This window comes from Diceros bicornis, chromosome 32, assembly GCF_020826845.1.
Source record: "Diceros bicornis minor isolate mBicDic1 chromosome 32, mDicBic1.mat.cur, whole genome shotgun sequence".
NCBI lineage: Eukaryota > Metazoa > Chordata > Mammalia > Perissodactyla > Rhinocerotidae > Diceros > Diceros bicornis.
Window position 1 is genome coordinate 24239670 of NC_080771.1, and position 19858 is coordinate 24259527.

Sequence of the window (19858 nt, forward strand, 5' to 3'; positions counted from 1 at the left end):
TTATGAAATTGATATTCTTTCTGTAATTTATCCAGTGTGAATTACCTTTACATCTTATAGACTATACCTTGAAGATGCCACATCAGAAAAGGACCTCTAGTTCTGATGCAAAATGCGTAGGGTTTCCCTGAGTGTAATGATAATTTCTTACAAATTTAGCACAAGTGTACTTTAGGTCACCGTTTTCCATCATCCCAGATTTGAACAGTAAAGCAAACCGCAGCCAGCTAAATAAGTGTTAAATGAGGTACCACATCAGATTGGACAATTTTGAGAGCTGTACAGTGGCAGAGAAGGCCATGGTAAGGTGCTCCTCGCGGGAATATTTTGCCCTCTCTGCATATTGAATGCTGATGCCTCATTGCATCTCTCAATTTGTCATGTTACCTACTTGAAACAAATTCGAATAACTAGCTATTGCCCTTAAGCATTGCTGAGCTTAGCAGCTACATGAGGAATAAACCATAAGCCCAAGAGTATACACTATGCCCCAGTGTAATTAGAAGGAAAACAAATGAGAGGTGAAATTCTGTCATAAATTTTCTTCTCTCCAAGGAGTGGGGCTGCAAGTGTCAGGACATTACCGGTAATCAAAAGGTCTCAGAATTGTGTCCCAGATGACTGTTGGATTCTGGATACATAAGTAGGAGCTGCTTTGTCAGGGCAGAAGAATGACACGCATATTCTCGAAAATAGAGGAGCCGGCACCTCATAGAAAATCTGGATGAAACATTGCTGTTAACCAAAAAAATAAAAAGGCAATCCATGCATCTCCTCAGAGAGAGGAACGAGGGTCCTTCAAGTTACCACTAGTATGTGTCAGTTGCTTCGTAAGCACAGTAAATTTTAAACCCATTCTGCTTGGCACTGGGGATATAAATAGCAATCGCTGTCATTTATGAGCACTCTTTGCCAGGCACTATTCTCAGAGTTACATAAATTAATAAATTTCATCTTCACAGCAATCTGGGAAGTTAGTAGTACTTACATTTTACATATGGGGAAACTGGGGCACAGGGAAGCTAAGCAGGTTCTCCAAGGTCACACGGCTAGTAAGTCAGTGACAAAGCTAGGATTTCAATCCAGGCATTTGACTTTTGAGTCTGTGATCATAATCACTTTTCTACGTGGGCTCTTTTAAAGGAATGACGGTGAAGCATGATTCCTACAACCAGGGAATAAAACAGAGCAAGGGAGATGGGAAATAAAAGTAAAAAGATGAATAAAATATCAAGCAGCAATTAGTTATGTATCTTTTTTGGTGCATCATCCATCTTCTCTTGGCAGAAGTGGTTGCCTTCCTCTGCAAGGGCCCCTGACTCTATCCTACATATGCTCTTGATCCCTTCTTCTCTGCTTCTCGGGAGGCAACCTGAGCTGGTAGACCCCCCACATTCACCTCGACCCCATTCCCTTGGTTACCTAGCCCCCCTCTCTTATTACAACAACAAACGTCTAGGTCAGCTACTTAGGATGCATTATCTCATTTAATATAAATATACCAGGTGTCCTCTACCATACCTTCCCAAAGCTTTGCCACCCCCCTTCTCACTTTTTACTACTAATTTTCTCAAAACAGGAATCTAAAATAGTCAACCACCATTTCCTCTGCCCCTACTCATTCCCTAAACATTTGTTCTCTGGATTCTGAAATCACATTCCATTGGAGTTACTCTCTTCAAGGGCAGGAATGACCCCTAATTAAAAATAAAAAATCTGTAACATTTTCTCAGAGCTTGTTCTCCTTAACCTCTGTCCACATTCGACCCCTTCTGGAAATTCCTAGCAGCCCACATACCTTTCTGAATATTTCTTCTTGATCTCTCATGCTCTTGTGCTTCCAATGTCTTGAGTGTAAGTCGAGGGCAGTTCCTACATAAATAGAGAGAACATGCTCTTCACCAGTTCAGGTGTAGGCATTGCCAAGGAATAGAGATTGTGTCTTGCAAGCCCGGAAAAAGAGCTGTGTGGCTATAGTACAGGCTCATGGACAGGAATTATGGGAGGTGGGAGATGGGACAGTAAACTGAGCCAGCTGTGAGGATTCTGAATGCCAGGCGTGAGCTTTTTACCTACACACACCTGGTATGCAATCAAATGTGGGCAATGACATAGTTCTAGAACACTAGTATACAGGAATAAAACTTTTCTACAGTAAAGCAAGTGCTTGCATAAGCATCCCCAAACAATTATCCATCCAATAGATTTTGAGATGAAAATATCCAGTGGAAGGAAGTCTAACAGCACAACAATTATCTACCTAACAGCATAAGAATCCTTGCAATCTGGAATCCACAATGATGTCTCGTTTACATTCTTCAAGTTCCATTACAAACATAGGCTTAGGTAGTTCTTGCTCCTCTATTCTGACTTGCTTTTTATCTTCCTATATTCCACTTAATCTCGGCCTTCTCACGTGTATGAGATAAATACCTACCTTCCCTCGGTTACTTTACAGAGAGTATCAGAAAAAGGTATTTTAAGTCTCTTCTTCTGTCGTGATTATGTTCAGTCTTTATAGCATCAGTATAATACATATGACTAACTCCGTTTTAAAGAGGAAACGAAAAACACAAAATTACTTCCTGGCTTGGATTCCCATCTTCAAACATTCAAGATCAAAGACTGTTCATTTCTCCCTGGAGTTTTCTTTGATTCTAATTCCTGAAACTGTCTCTGTGTTGGTGTTAATAATACGTCCACATAATTATATGAAAATAAATCAGAAGTCCATTGTCAACCTTTTCATTCCTGCCTTTTTGTTGATACAGGCAATACTATCCAACAAAGGCAGCATTGATGCCCTCTTCAATGTTATCCCTCCTACTTCAGCTTTGGGGGCCTGCTTTGTTTTCAGTCCAAAGGAAGGCATCATTGAACCAAGTGGAGTCCAAGCTGTCCAAATCTCCTTCAGTTCTGCCATCCTGGGGCACTTCGAAGAAGAGTTCCTGGTCAATGTCACTGGGTCACCTGAACCTGTGAAACTGACCGTTAGGTAAGATCCATCTACAACTAATGTGGAAATTAATTGAAGTTTTTACCTATTGCTTTCTTTTTTTTTTAATTAATTAATTTATTTATTTATTTATTTTTATTTTTTGTTTATTGTGGTAATGTTGGTTTATAACATTGTATAAATTTCCAGGTGTACATCATTATACTTCTATTTCTTTCTTAAACTTCAAAACTAGATCATGTCTTGGATGTCCATAACTATCTTTATTGATATGAACATATCAACATAATGGGATGTTTTAAATTTCCATCAGTGTTTTTCTATTGAACATGTGTAACTTATTATTGTAACATGGATACATTGCTATTTTGGAATCTAGTTTTTCTATAAGCTATAACCTTATAAAATAAGGACTTAAACATTAAACTAATTTATAGTTACTCTCTGTTTTAGGATGTTTAGGAAAAATAAGTTATTATAGTAACACTTGGATAAAATCATCTTCTTGACTAAGCTTTGGCTATTATCACAGTTTTTCCAAACCCTCATCTTTCATTTTCATTTCAAGGAAGTTCTTTAAATGCTTTTGCCTATAATGTCTTCAGGCATTATAGAAAAGTCTACTTTAGAGTCAGTCAGCCAAGGCTAGGCACTTGCAGCGTTTGTGTTAGAAGTCTTTTGATGGCTTCTCCAGCTGCTTGTGATAATTGAAAGTCATTAATAGCAGAGTTTGTCCTCAGGTTTTAAAAAGAAGTTCTCTGTGACCAACCCATTGGGCAGATCTATAATTTTGGTTCCTGGTGCTTAGAAAGATCATATCTTCAGAACACGTTGCAGATTCTATCTGGGTTCCCACAGCAACAGGTTGTTAATTACCATGGCAGTCTCTCTTATTATGGTTACTGCTAGCAGGACCTCCCTCCGTCTACAGCTGAGGTCTCCCTTGGGGTCTGGAGATAACAGAAAAGAAACAAATGCATATAGCCTGAAGAATCCCAGGAAAACATTAATTTCATGATATCTACTGGAAATTCAGAATCTCAAGATCAGCTCAAAGATGATTATCATTTCTTCTCAATTCTTCCACCTAAGTATCCCTGATATGGAGTCAGTTATGTTCTCCCAAAATTCATTTTTGAAGTCCTAATACCCAGTACCTCAGAATGTGATTGAACTTGGAGATAGGACTTTTAAAGAAGTAAGTAAGGTAAAATGAGGTCATATGGGTGGGCCCTGATCCAATATGACTGGTATCCTTATAAGAAGAAGACATTAGGACAGATACACACATAGGAAAAGATCATGTGATGACATAGAGAGAAGATGGCCATCTACAAGCAGAGGAGCAAGTCCCTCAGAAGAAACCAACCCTACCGACACATTGATCTTGGACTTTCAGCCTACAGAACTGTGAGGAAATAAATTTCTGTTGTTTAAGCCACCTAGTCTGTAGCACTTTGTTATGTCAGCCCTAGCAAACTAATATGACCCCTAACAAGTAAGGAGAGTGAATGCATATGCTTCAAGGGCTCTGTGGCATGACTAAGACAACCTGTTACAATCATAAACTTCTTTTAAGTCTCAAGACTTATCTGAAGCATTCACAAGGCGTTGACATTCTCTTCCATAATACATCTGTGTTTGTGATAATAGAAAAGATTGGAGTTGCTTTCCAGATATATGAATAACATTGACTCTTCGAGAAGAGGTACCGTGCTTGTCCTGGCCCATGATTGACATCCTTCAGAGATATGCAGAATATGAGAAGGATAGGAGGACTTTTTCACATTATATGAACTTCAACCCCTCTCTGTAACAATTCACATCTCATGACAAGCAGTGCAGGTGGTTATCTGGAGAAGCAGGAAGAGCAAACCTGCAAATGCAACCTTTGTCTCCTGCCCTCAATAAGCTCCAGAAGATCAGCTCTTGAAAGCCTCCAACTGGATCAAGGCTTCCTGACTTCTTGGCATCAGGAAGTATTGTTCAGAATCATGAGTACCCTCCACAACATCCAGCATCATGGACAGGCCTCCATACAAAAAGGGGAAAGATAAAACCTTAAATCTCTGCTCTTATAAACATTTAAGATAAAAGGAATAATGGCCCTATCTATAGTAAGGAAGTATAGGATATTAAAGGATCACAGTTTTACTTTTCATGTAGACAAAGAAAAAGCAAAATGCTGGCCAAGACAGGCTAACTATCCTTCAAGTTGAATAAGAAAGCCCATCCCAATTTCATTTGGCCATTCCCCATTTTAAGTCCAGCCTAATAATTAATACTGTATATAACTATTGACATGCACACATTGCTATTCTATTTAGGAGTAAATGTGTATTTTGGATATTCATCTAATAACCTCTTATGAAGCACCTCCTATATGCAAGGTTGTATATTAGGTACACTGACTGGTGAATTTGGGTTTGTTAGACATTCCTGTTGCATGAATCCTACTGTCTTAACCTTTGACTCTGTGAATTATTTATCCAAATTCAGGATGTGATTACCCATCTCCTAAACTATTCCCTAAGCTAACTAAAAAGTATAGTAAAAGAAACCTCAAGGGAGTTAAAAGTCTACACTAGAAAATATCCATTGAACACAAAGGAAGGCAATAATGGAGGAATCGAGGAAGAAAAAAGACATACAGAAAACAAATGGTAAAATGGAAGACATGAATCCTACCTCATCAGTAATTACATTAAATGTAAATGTATTAGTGACTTCAATTAAAAGGCATAATTAGCAGAATAGATTTTTAAAAACACACAAACAAATCTACATGCTGTCTACAAGAAACACACTTTAGATCTGAAAGTATGAATAGGTTGAAATTAAAAGGATGGAAGAAGATATACCATGCAAACAGTAACCAAAAGAAAGCTGGAGTAGGGGTCGGCCCAGTGGCGCAAGCAGTTAAGTGCACGCGCTCTGCTGTGGCGGCCCGGGGTTCGCTGGTTCGGATCCCGGGGGCACACCAATGCACTGCTTGGCAAGCCATGCTGTGGCGGTGTCCCATATAAACTGGAGGAAGATGGGCATGGATGTTAGCCCAGGACCAGTCTTCCTCAGCAAAAAAAAAAGAGGAGAATTGGCAGATGTTAGCACAGGGCTGATCTCCTCACAAAAAAAAAAAAAAAAAAAGAAAGCTGGAATAGCTATACTAATATCAGACAAAATAGACTTCAAAACAAAAATTTAACTTGAGACAAAAGAAGGACATTTTACAATAATAAGAGTCAATCCATCAAGAAGATATAATAATTATAAACATGTATGCACCTAACAGCAGAGCCCCAAAATACATGAAGCATAAACTGACAGAACTAAAGGGAGAAATAGGTAATTCAACAATAATAGTTGGAGATGTCAGTACTCCACTTTCAATTGGATAGAATAACTAGGCAGAAGATCATAAAGGAAATAGAAGAGTTAAACCACACTATAAACCAACTAGACCTAACAGACACCTATAGAACACTCCACCTAATAAGTGCGCTTGGAACGTTTTCCAGGATAAACCATGTGTTAAGCCACTAAACAAGTCTCAATAATTTTAAATGATTTGGATCATACGGAGTGTGCTCTTAAACCACGAAGAAATGAAATTAAAGACCAAAGAGCCAGCCCTGATGGCCTAGTGGTTAAAGTTTGGCGCTCTCACCACTTTGGTGGCCTAGGTTCATTTCCCAGTCGCAGAACCACACCACTCGTCTGTCAGTTGCCATGCTGTGGTGGCAGCTCACATAGAAGAACTAGAAGGACTTACAACTAGAATATACAACCATGCACTGGGGCTTTGGGGAGGAAAAAAAAAAGAGGAAGATTGGCAACAGATGTTAGCTCAGGGTGAATCTTTCCCTGCAAAAAAAAAAAAAAATCAAAAATAGAAGGAAATTTGGGAAATTCACAAATATGTGGAAATTAAACGTACTCCTAAATTACCAATGGGTCAAAGAAGAAATTACAACAGAAATTTAAAAATACTTTGAGATGAATGGAACAAAACACAGTATACTAAAACTTATGAGATGTAGTGAAAGTAGTTCTTAGAGGGAAATTGATAGCTGTTAAGTGCCTATATTTAAAGAGAAGAAAGAGCTCAAACCAATAACCTAAATTTCTACCTTAAGAAACCTGAAAAAGAAGAACCAACTAAATCGAAAGCAAGCACAAGGAAGGAAATAATAAAGATTAAAGTGGAAATTAATGAAATAAAAAAGAAAAACAACAAAGAAAATTAATGAAACCAAAAGTTGGTTCTTTGAAAAGATCAACAAATTGACAAACCTTTAGTGAGACTCATCAAGAAAAAAGAAGAAAAGGCGCACAGTACTAAAATCAGGAATTAAAGAGGGGTACTACTACCAACCCTACAGAAATCAAAAGGATTATTACAGACTGCTGTGAACAATTGTGTGCCAACAAATTAGATAATCTAGATGAAATGGACACATTCCTAGAGAGACACAAACTATCAAAACTGACTCAAGAAGAAATAAAAATATGAATAGATCTATAATAGTTTAGGGAGATTGAAATAGTAATCAAAAATCTTCTCCCCCCAACACGCACACACAAAAACAACCCAGGCCTAGACAGCTTCACTGGTGAATTCTACTGAATGTTTAATGAAGAATTAACATCAATCCTCCACAAACTCTCTCCTCTACCCCACCAAAAATAGAAAAGACTTGGGCCCGGCCCAGTGGCATAGCGGTTAGGTGCACGCACTCCACTTCAGTGGCCCGAGGGTTCACAGGTTTGGATCCCGGGCATGCACCCACACACCGCTTGTCAAGCCATGCTGTGGTGGCATCCCATATAAAGTAGAGGAAGATGGGCACGGATGTTAGCCCAGGGCCAGTCTTCCTCAGCAAAAAGAGGAGGATTGGCATCAGATGTTAGCTCAGGGCTGATCTTCCTCACAAAAAAAAAAAAAATAGAAAAGATTAGAACACTTCCCAACTCATTTTACTAGGCCAGTATTACCCTGATACAAAAAAAAATAGAAAAGATTAGAACACTTCCCAACTCATTTTATTAGGCCAGTATTACCCTGATACAAAAATATCACAAGAAAAGATAACTAAAGACCAGTAATTTTAATGAATATAGATATAAAAATCCTTGACAAAATACTACCAAACCAAATCAAACCAGCAACATATAAAAAGGATTGTACACCACGACCAAGTGGGATTTATTCCAAGAATGAAAGATTGGCTCAACATATGAAAATCAATCAATGTCATACAGCATATTAATAGAATAAAGAACCAAAACCACATAATATCTCAATAAATATAGAAAAAGCATTCACCAAAATTAAACACCCCTTCATGATTAAAAAAAAAAACCACAACTCAACAAACTAGGAATAGAAGGGAACTCCCTCAACATGATAAAGGGAATCTATGAAAAACCCACATCTAACGTTATACTTAATGGTGAAAACGGACTGCTTTCCCACTGAGGTCAGGAACAAGACAAAGATGTCCGCCATTGCCACTTCTATTTGATGTTGTACTGGAGGTTCTCTCCGAGGCCATTAGACAAGAATAAGAAATAAAAGGCATCTGGATTGGAATGGAAGAAGGAAAACTATCTTTCTTTGTAGGTGACATTATTTTGTATATAGAAAATCCTAAGGAATTCACAAAAAAACTATAGAGCTAATAAATGAGTTCAGAAAAATTGCGGGATATAGGATCAATATACAAAAATCAATTGTATTTCTAGACAGCAGCAATGAAAATTCAAAAATGAAATTAAGAAAATAATTCTATTTAAAATATGTTCAAAAAGAATAATATACTTGGGAATTAATTGAACAAAAAATGTGCAAGACTTGTACATTGAAAACTACAAAACGTCATTGAGAGGAATTTAAAAGAAGACCTAAATAAATGAAAAGATGTCTGTGTTCATGGATTGGAAGACTTAATATTAACCTAAGATGGCAATATTTCCCAAAATGATATATAGATTCAACATGATCCCTATCAAAATCCCAGCTTCCCTTTTTGTAGTAATTGGCAAACTGATCCTAAAATTCATATAGAAATGCAAGAAACCCAGAAGAGCCAAAACAATTTTGGAAAATAAGAACAAAGTTGGAAGGCTAACATTTCCCATTTCAAAACTTTCTACATAGATACAGTCATCAAGATTGTATTGTCCTGGCATAAAGATAGATGTATACATCAATGGTGTAGAATTGAGAGTCCAAAAATAAATTCACACATTTATGGTCAATTTATTTTTATCAAGGGTATCAAGACAATTCAATGGGAGAGAGGATAGTTTTTTCAACAAAAGATGACGGAGCAACTGGATATCCACATGCAAAAGAATGAAGTTGGACACCTACCTCACACCGTATACAAAATTAACATAAAATGGATCAAAGACCCAAATGTAATAACTAAAAGTATAAAACTGTTAAAAGAAAACATAGGTATAAATATGCGTGACCTTGGAATAAGCAAAGGTTTTTTGAATATGACACCTAAGTACAAGCAATCAAGGAAAAAATAAATAAATCAGACTTCATCAAAATTTAAAAATTTTGTGCTTCAAAGGATACTATCAAGAAACTGAAAAGACAACCTACAGAATGGGAGAAAGTATTTGCAAATCTCAATAAACAAATCATGATATAATATAATAATATGTATAATATAATTTCATATCATAATAATTTAATCATTCTCTCTTTTAGTCTTTAAAATTATAATTTTAACAAACCACTGCCTTGATGGAAGGCACAATCTTGACAGACACTATCCTAATATTCAGAATCCCTATTAGAATGAATGTGACCATATCTAAATCCAGATGGTATTGAGCTACAGTTCAGCTAGTTATATGTGCCTTTGAACAAATGTGATTTAACTCTGGTTCTTTTTACTTCTGCACTAATTAAATGACCGCTTTGTGCAATTTTGTGAGCTTCTTTCTTACTTTTGTTAGCCTTTTGTGCATTTCAGACACCTTTGATCTATTTGTTACTTTGGTCCCCCAAAATTTCTTTTACAAGTCACGTTTCTAACCTGTAGACTTGACTTCACTCTCAACCGGATCCTAATTCCATGCTGAGTACCAGTCACTCCTTTTGAAACCACTTTGAATCATTAGCATGAGATAGAATAGATGGTTCTGAGAAAGGATTTTAGAATTGAAACTTGCTGCACTGAGTCTTTGCTGTGATGGCTCCTCCCAGGTTTGCAACAGCCTCTCGCCACATTATGGTCAGATCTATAGCAGCAGGAAGACTCGCTAGGGCACCAATGCATTCAGCATGGTGTGCCACACCTCCATCACCAACATTTGGAGCTGGGTGAATTAGGAGATTCATGCTTAATGTGTTTTCTGATACCTGTGTGTCTACAATTTTTAAAAGCTTTGGTGCATAGATGGGGAATTATTTCAGTTCTCACCTTTGGTCTAAAGATTTTAGGGACATGGGTCATGGAGAAAAACAAGAATAAACAAATACCTAATGTATTAGTTTTCTATTGCTACTGTAACAAATTACCACAAACTCAGTAGCTTAAAACAATACAAATTCATTATTTTACAGCTCTATAGATCCTAGGTCCAACACAGGTCATACTGGGCTAAAATCAAGGTGTTGGCAGGGCTGTTTTTCTTTCTGGAGGTTCTAGGGGAGAATCCATTTCCTAACCTTTTTCAGCTTCTTGAAGCTGCCCACATTCTTTGGCTTATGGTCCGCCTTCTCCATCTTCAAAGCCAGCAACAGCTGGGCGAGTCCTTCCCGTATTGCATCACTCTGACCTCCTCTTCTGCCTCCCTCTTCTATTTTTAAAGACCCTTGTGATTACATTGGGCCCATCTGGATAATCTGGGATCATCTCCCTATTTCAAGACCAGTCAATTAGCAACCTTAATTCCTTCTGCTACTTTAATTCTCATTTGCCATGTAACCTAACATATTCACCCATTCTTGGGAGTAGCACATAGACATTTTGGGGGACCATTATGCTGTCTACTGCACCTGAAGGCAGCTAGAAGCTGTAGAATCTCTCTATTATTTAAGCTAGAGCATCGCTCCAAGATCATGAGGCCTTGCACTGAGAGAGAAATAGACCAACATTTAGAGTAAAGGGTCCTTAAAGGTCACCTATTCCAGTCCTCTCTTTTATACGTGAGGGAAAGAAACTGAAGCCCACAGAAGTAAAGTGACTGGCCAGCATCACAACTAGTTGGTGGTAGGCACTGGAATTACACAATTTTATCAAAGTGTGGGACAAGGAATACTGGTATCATCAATAGTCTTTGATATTTATTATATGGTTAGACTTACAATTTTTATTTCTTGCCTGAGTTAATAACTTTTCATGATATGTGCCTCATCCACAGTAACATTTTATGCCACTACTTTGGCGATGTGTCTGCTCTGCTTCATTCATTGGTAGGAATACAGTAATAAGTTAACCAGAGCATCGTTTGCTAAAACCCAATGATTTGAGTCTTGAAAAACAATTTTAAGAACCACTGTGATAGACCATCATCTCATAGTTTCTTTAAGTCCTAGATTCTATAATTGTTGTAATGCCAAATTATGGTTTTCAGTACTTACCCTCTCCCCAGTTCCTAATTGTTACCCTGAATTCACTGGATTCTCTCTCCACTCCCCCCACTTGTATTCCTACTCCCAGAGGCTGTGTCATTGGACCTACCTTCCATTTTAATGTTCCTGCTCTGCACTTTGGTGATGTTTCCTTTGGTGAGTATTTTTCCATTTTAAATTAGAAATTGAGTAGAATTTGTTTTCTCACCCATGGGAGGAGGAAGTTTACAGAGAATCTCTCTTAGCCATTTTTTATGGTAATGGCTGAGAGGGTCTAGAATTGTTCTCTCCTTCCTCTGCAGCAGTGGCGTCTCGGTGCCATTTCCTAGTTTATATGTGAAAGTTGTAACTGCATTCTGGGCACTCATAGCTGTCAGGCCATGGCTGTCCCTGCTCTCCCAGCAGTGGAACAACAGAAAGCCTCACACTTCACTCCACTCTCTGAACATTGTGCACAGTCTATTTATACGCAGATTTTGATTTGCTGATCTGGCTACATAGCAGCCTTTTCACAGAGATGCTCTCGAGTGTAAAGTGAACTCAGTGGTGGTTAGATTTAGGTGTTCTATCACTCCAAGTTGAAGACCCTTCTATATGTTTGTGTTATCTTCTCACTCAATTACTTCCCTGAGTCATTTCCTCCTGTCTAAGCTTCCCCGACAATAAAAACGATAACAATAGTAAAAGCAGTAGCAGCAAAAGTTTCCGTTTATTGGTTCTTCCTTGATTTCCAGTCACTGCTAAGTGAATTACGTGCAGTACTACATTTAAACCTCCTAGCAATCCTTTCGGGAGGTACTGTTTAAGATTCTCATTTAATGATGGAAGAACTGAGCATTGGAACAGTTAAGAAACTTCCTAAGGTCGCACAGCAGTGGCAGAATTAGTGTTTCAATTGAGATCTATCTAAATTATGCACTGTCAACAAGGGTGATGTTGCCCCAAAGCAGCAAAAATTGGTTCTTCGGTGTTGGGAAAAAAATGTAGATGTAACAAAGGTTTGTCGTCCTCCAAAGTTCAACCCTACAGAACAGAATCTTATTCCTTAGTATGTAATTTCTCTCATTAGGAAGAAATTAAATCTAATTTAAATCATATTTAATAAATTGATTTGGCTTGAATTCAAATTAATTTATCACAGTTGTTCTTTTTAGGAGGTGATAATTTAAGAAAAAAGGTTGAGAACTCCTCGTCTAAATCCATATTCCATAATCCTTTCCGTTTTTCTCTATTGCCTCCCATTTTGACTTTCAGTTCTTTTGCTTCATTTCAAGTAGGCTCATCTACTTGGGGAAAAAGAGTTCCTTAGAAAAAGCTGATTCATAATGCCTTTATTGCTTGCTTTAACATTTGAGGATTATGACAGTTTTATTTATTCAGAACACATTTATTTATATAATGCCCCCCATCTATGTTATATTGGGTGAGATACATACTATAGGAAAATCTATGTAAATGAAGTTGAATGTCTGTTTGTTACTACACAATATAAAAATAGCTGAAGAGGTTTTTACAAATTTGTAGAGCATGTTTGAGTGATAAATACACTCTTTTGAAGGAAAATAAACGTGACCTACAACTTGAAAAGTGTGTGGTGGTCTACTAAGAGAGACACACTCTCTCAAGGGTGACTGTGACTGATGCACAGTAAGAGGTGAATTAGTAAACCCGAAGACCTATGCAGTTGTCCTCCCACAGTTCAAACTGAGTCCATGGAGAGGTCTGGGCAACTGACACATGACAGCAGCCTACCCTTCCACGGGCATTTAAATATGAAGTCCAGCACAAGGACATTTGGAAAATATGCCCTATATCATACTGCCTTGGAGGGAGAAAACACGTCCAAGTAAGCACCTCAAATCAGTTACTTCAAAAAATCTCACACTGATTCATTGTCCAGAATCTACCCTATTGCTCAGCTCTGAAATGTTAATGTAAATGCTATACCAATGGTAAGCCAATTATCGAGCCCCAAGAATATCTGAAATGCTTTTATCTAGAATCCAAATGTTTAAAAACATCAAGGCCCCTAATAGTACATTTCAGTGGAATGCGGCAAACAGGAAGCATATATATATCCCTGAGATGCCACCAATTTACTCAAAATGCTGTATTTGATACTGGCAAGCTCTGGGTCACATGGGTAAAAGCACATATGCATGCTCCAAGGCTTGGTAGGTTTTTCCATTAACAGTTTTCCATTTGGTCCTCTCTTTTCCCTAAGGATACACAAAAGGCCATCATTAGGTAATTTATTCATAATTTCCTTGAGCTGTAGAGATAGTAATCAACAGCTCTTCCTCATAGTTGGTCCAGCTGGAAGTTTTGGTAACTAGCTTAGGTGAAAATGAGAAACAGCTTGTTTTTCTTTTGTTGTATCATATCTAATTAACTATTTGATGAAGTAGCAGCTAGACAAGAGGCTGAAAGACAATATAGAGCCATGACCCAAGACTCCCCAAGTCCGAGACATGAAAACTTATCTCTCCTAAGTCCACCTTCAAAACCCAAGTTGTCTTTTGTTTTAGTTGTCTTTTGTTTTAGTTTGGATATGGATTCCTTAATCTTCTTTGTAACGTGGCAGAAAATGTTAACAAAAACACACATTTTTGCTTGCCAACGAGAAATCTAGAGCTATTTGGTTTTCAAAACTACTTTGTTGTGCTTCTGGATTCTGTACTGTAATGGCCAAAGTTAGGGACAATTTTGTGATAATATTTTCAAATCCCAAAGTTGGACCTAGAGTCCTCATGACTCCAACACAAAGTATCATTATTCCTCCAGGTAGATTGTTCTCCCATCACAAAGAAACATGGTCCATTGGCGAGTTATTTATCGGAAACTTTCTGATTATTACCCCACATTTGCAAGTAGGGCTTTGATGAGGTATTGGCTCAAGGATGAAAGACCAGTAGGGGTGCATATAGTTCCAGATGCCAACGGGAAACTAACTGTTAGATGAGGAGGGTGTGAAGTAGGGAGTCAGGAGCAAAGCTTCATTGTAATGATCGTAGAAAGATCTTAGAAAGGTTGGCAAAAGAGATCATAGGGCATAGGCGCAAGCAAAGCCTAGACCCAAGTAAGTTATCATTAATAGTAAGGGAGACATAACAGGGGATATCAGAATTATATAACTTTAAGATAATAAATAGAGAAGAATATGGCAAAATGATAAAGAACAAAATTATGCTAAGGAAAATATGAAAATCAGTAACGTCAGTCATCTAGCAAAATGTTGTTCCATCAGTCTTGGGCAGAATCTTTCTACTTCATGTAAAGTCTGCTTGCTCTGAGGACCTTGGAATAGCAATCTATTTCTGAAGATCATCCATTTCTGGAAGTTTTTTAGAAAAGTTCCCTTTAAGAGCTCCAGTAAGAGTAGTTTTCTACATGTCTTCTACCAATAATTCAGTTTCTTTGAGCATCTTTTTAGCCAAAGGTCCACCTCATAATTAATTGTAGGGTTCGTTGTTAGAAGGCTCTAAAGAAGACTATTGGTATATTTTTTCAGAGTACTCATTGTTGAGGTTGAAAGAAGGGAGAGCTTCTGAGGGTGAGTTTTTAGGGAAGGCTTCTTGAACTTATAGATGAGTTGGTTCTTGACAATATTTAGTTACGTCTACATGAAGCAAGCTTGATTCAGATTGATAAAAGACTTATGTAATCACACGGATCTTCTAGTTATTATTTCCTAAGGCAAACAGTTTATGAATTCCAGGCAGAGCTAACCTGATCTGATGGCTAGAACTAAAGGTAAAACTCTTCACCAAAGAACTCCAAGAGCCTCAAGGAGCTTGGCCAATTTAAGATCAATAATACTATTTTTATGCTCTATATTTCCCAAGGACTGGGGATTGTGACATTTTTGATCAAATGGTTAACACACTGTAAGATTCTTTATAACTCTTCTATGTCAGACTGATATTCCCCAGGTGGGAAAGTTATAGTGTATAATCTCTTAGTCACATTTATGGCAGTGGCCTTTCTATATAGGAAGGCTCAAATCCATCTGAAGAATTTACAGACAATTACAAGAACATATTCTGCTTGATTTGGGCACAGCCCATTTATATTTGAAAGGTCTTCTGGAGTATGATTTAGACCCATGACCACTGCACAGTTTTCCTGGAATATGATAACAGGATGTCCGGCAGGAGCCAGCCACATCCCCAGCTACAGAGAAGAAATTTTCCCATCAACTCTTATTGAGAGGTTATCTTATCTATGATGGGACCTGTGGCATAAGATTTTTGTCAAAGACCAGGTCAGACTTTGGGCCACATCATAGTTGGTGTGCTAGAGACCATTGAAGTGGATAGAGGATCCCAATTTTAGGCAATGTTTGTTTTCTAAGTCTGAGGCTGAATTTTCTATGTCCAAAATGGGTTGTGCAGGTGTGCTTATTGATCTCCCATATTCTAAATTATTTCTATAGACAACTACAAAAGTACCACCTGTTTTTCACAATGATCTGCCAAAACATTTCTCTTTGCTTTGTGGAGATTTTTGTTTTACTAGAAAAATTGGAAATCTATTGTCTAAAATATCCCATGAATCCCAAAAAGTCTATCAATTGTAATTTAATCTTTGGTCTTGGGTATTGCTGAATCAATTTAATACTCTCCTTAGCTAGGGTCCACTCTTTAATAGAGAGAGATCATGTTCCAAATAATGTACTACCTCTGTCAGAACTGAAGTTTTCCCTTTGCAGCCTCATGATCTTTTGTTCCTAGTTTCTTGAAGTCTTCTTAGGGGCTTTCTAGGCCAGGTGAAAATACACATATTGAATGAGAATCAAACCTCTTGAGAATATTGTCTTTTAAATCACTATGTAAGTACTGGGAGAGGTATGAAGGTGCCTCTGTGGCTCTTTGAGGCATTCTGGCTAAGCATGTTGTTAATTATTCCAAGAAAAGGCACATAAATTTTGAGTTTTTAGGTACTAGTTACTAACGAAGAGAGAATAGAGGTCTACACTGTAAAGTGCTTGCATTCAGACAGAACCATAGATGGAATACTGTTAGGATTTGGTGCAACCAGAAACCTAGGAATAGCATTTGTTTTAACGACCCTTCAGTCTTTAATAAAATGATATCTCGCTCCTTTCAGCCTCTTAACAAGCAATATGGGGTATTACAGGTAGCTAGCTGTACAAGATATTGTTCTAGCTAGGAGGTTATAATTGGCTTTATTCTCTGAAAATCTTCTAGCTTCAGGAAAGTAGTCTGAGCAATGGCTTGGAAGGACCCATCTGAATCTTTATAGGATCCACTTCCATAATACACCCTACAGCAGAAGAATGTTTATTCCATAAATGGTCAGGTAAAATAAGGGTAAAAGATCTGCAGTTTCAAGAATCATTGTTGGGAAAGTTCAAAAAAGTCAAATGTAGCAATTGCACGATTGTGAAACTGACTTTCTAGCAGTTCCTCTGGAATTTCCAAGAGTAATCCTTCAAGTACATTTAATCAGACAATTCTTTTTCCATAAAAGATCTCTTCCAAATAGATTGGCAGGTGTGTTATCACACAGCAAACATGAATGTGTATCCTCCAACAGTCCTAATGTGTAAACAAAAGTGCAGCCATGGGGAGAGAAGTAAATGGGTTCAAGATACCCCCTGCAGTACTGCAGTAATTACTCCAAGAGACCAATTGTATTTTATTGCAGTAGGGTTAAGGTAGAAAGAATAGTGTTTGCATCCAGTAGAAATATGCATATTTTTTCTCCTATGGTTATAGATCATTCTTCTTCTGAAAGTAGTAGCAGATACAATGGCCACCTAGGGAATTCAAAATCAGAGCTAAGTTTATTGCTTGCCGGGCAAGGAGAATCTACATCTCTTTGGAAAGGAACATGAGTCTCACCGAACTGAATGTAGGAGGGCTAGATATAGCATGAAAAAGTAGCTTTGTCTAAGGGAGGTAAAAGCCGACGTGTTAGCGTCTGGCTGGCTCAAAAGCAGATCGTAAAGTTTCTCAAGAGAGAGGCTATTATTTGATTTTGTGTCATCGACCCTGAGAGCACGAGCCCCAGACAGGTCCAGGATGAATTATATAATGTCTTGGCAGGCTGTGGGTCACACAGCGGGCAAACCTCACAGACTTCTCCTTTCACACATTGGCAAATAAAAAGAGCAAACAAGATTCTATGTTTTGGGGAAAAAAATCTGTATTTCTATGCAAAAATTAATTGCAAAATATACTTCTGGAAGACTACTCAGCAAACTGATAACAGAGGTTGCCTCTTGAGAGGGGCCTGGATGATGATCAAGGGGATTGTTTTATGTCTATTGTTGCTACATAGTAAAGGGATAATAAGTATTTATTGAATCAATGAATGAAATGTATTTATTAATTGTACCAGTGAAAACAATATCAAGGAAAGTTGGAGTTAAGCAAGTAGTGATGAGTTGCAGAGACAATTCATTTAAGAGGCTTAGCAGTGCTAGGGGAGGTTGAAGTTAAAGGGAGGCTACCGTGGGGCTTTCATTTCTCACCTCATATTTTGTTTTCCAGGGTTTCCTCATACCTTGATATGTTCCCTCAATAATACCTCCTTGGTCCCCATGACCTTCAAACTGCGTGTCCCTGGGGATGGCATTGGCCATAAAAGCATTTCAAGTTGTGAGCGGTATTCAGACAACAAAAGGCCATTTTGGAACAAGGAAGAAATGAAACCACCCATAATGAAACCAAAAGAATTCACCATCACCCCCAACTGCGGCACCATTCGCGCCCAAGGATTTGCTGCTATCAGGGTAAAGTGCACAGCCTTCCAGCACACGTGGCCAAGCAGCTCAACTCGCAGATAGCTACTGGGACCGCATCTCGGGTTTGCTCTGTATACCCAGTGTCAGTGGGAGGGAGTGCCTCTAATTCACATGGGAAAGTGGGCCTATCAGGAAAGAAACTACCGTGGCAAAAGAAACCGGATACAAATGTATTGGGCAAAAGAACTGACCCTGCGCCAGTGGATTTCCATCAATCTGGATGCGTTGCCTTCACCAGAAGAGTGGATTCTAGCAATTTCTAGTGAAACCACTGCTCTATACAGATGGTACACCCATCGATACTAATATAGAAAGATTTAAGAACTCATTGATAATGAGGTCCTCCTTTCCTTCAGACTCAAATCGTTTATACTAGTAAATGTCCAGATTTATGCCACAGACGATGCCCAGTTTACTCAGATTTTTAACCCGAATCTGGGCTTCCTGGCGAGTGTGGATGTGACGTTCCTAACAGCCCTTTATATTTAGGTCCGTGATGCTTGGTCATGGCCTTGTGATGCCGCCAGCAGAATTATTTCATGGCTCACTGAGAAAGGTTTTACTGTCCTCCCTCACTTGCTTTTGCTTCTCCAAACAGTTAGGTCTAGCAATATTGAAGGCTGCTTAATTAAAATGATTTTATCTTTTCTGGGAAAGGAAAAAGATAAGACATCATAGCTAAGGTCAGTAATTTTCTCTTTAGTCATTATCTTTGAATATTTAATTCAGCTTTGGTTTAATCCCGAAAATTTGTTTTAAATGCTTCATAATATCTCACCATGAACCCACTCATTCTAAATCTTTTCTGGGAGTTTTTGGCTCTTCCAAGGGCTTCTCAATGGGTCCAATGAGGTTTGATATCACATAGCATTATAACTTCTCAGGGTTGCTTTCTTAGTCTGTTTGGGCTGCTATCACAAATCCTTGAGACTGGGGAGCTTATAAACAACAGAAATTTATTTCTCACAGTTCTGGAGGCTCGAAGTCCGAGATCAGGGTGCCAGCATGGTTAGGTTCTGGTGAAGGCCCTCTTCCAGGGTGCAGACTGCTGACTTATCCTTGTATCCTCACATGGTGGAAGGGACTAGGGAGGTCTGTGGGGTCTCTTTTATAAGGGCACTAATCCTGTTCATGATGCCTCCACCCTCATGACCTAATCACCTCCCAATGGCCCCACCTCCTAATACCACCACATTCAGGGTTAGGATTTCAACCTATGAATTTGGGGGGACACAACCATTCAGATCAACTGTGACTTTCCCACAGAGAAGTGTTGCTGCAATGAATTTATCTATTTTTTACTTAGCAATACTCAGCCTACATGTTACCTACCTTTCCTGTTTTTTTGCCTCTCCTACGTAGTACCGGGAGATTTTAGAAGACATGGTGTTTATCTAGTGGCCTTCTGTCAGAACCACTTGTTCTTCTACCCTCTAACCATAGTTCAGAGACATAGCAAGGGTTGGAGTCACTCTAGGAATCTCTGCATGCTGGGGCAGCTGCTTCTCTCCAAATCTGACAAGTTTTCTTT

At 38.3% G+C, this 19858-nt stretch overlaps 1 protein-coding gene across 1 annotated transcript in view; it reads left to right on the plus strand.

Moving 5' to 3' along the window:
• Positions 1–19858, plus strand: part of HYDIN (HYDIN axonemal central pair apparatus protein) — a 336144-nt gene that overhangs the window by 99701 nt on the left and 216585 nt on the right. The window contains 3 exon segments of the mRNA XM_058528225.1: positions 2772–2995; positions 11644–11711; positions 18074–18315. Of these exon segments, the coding sequence (XP_058384208.1) occupies positions 2772–2995; positions 11644–11711; positions 18074–18315 (534 nt within the window).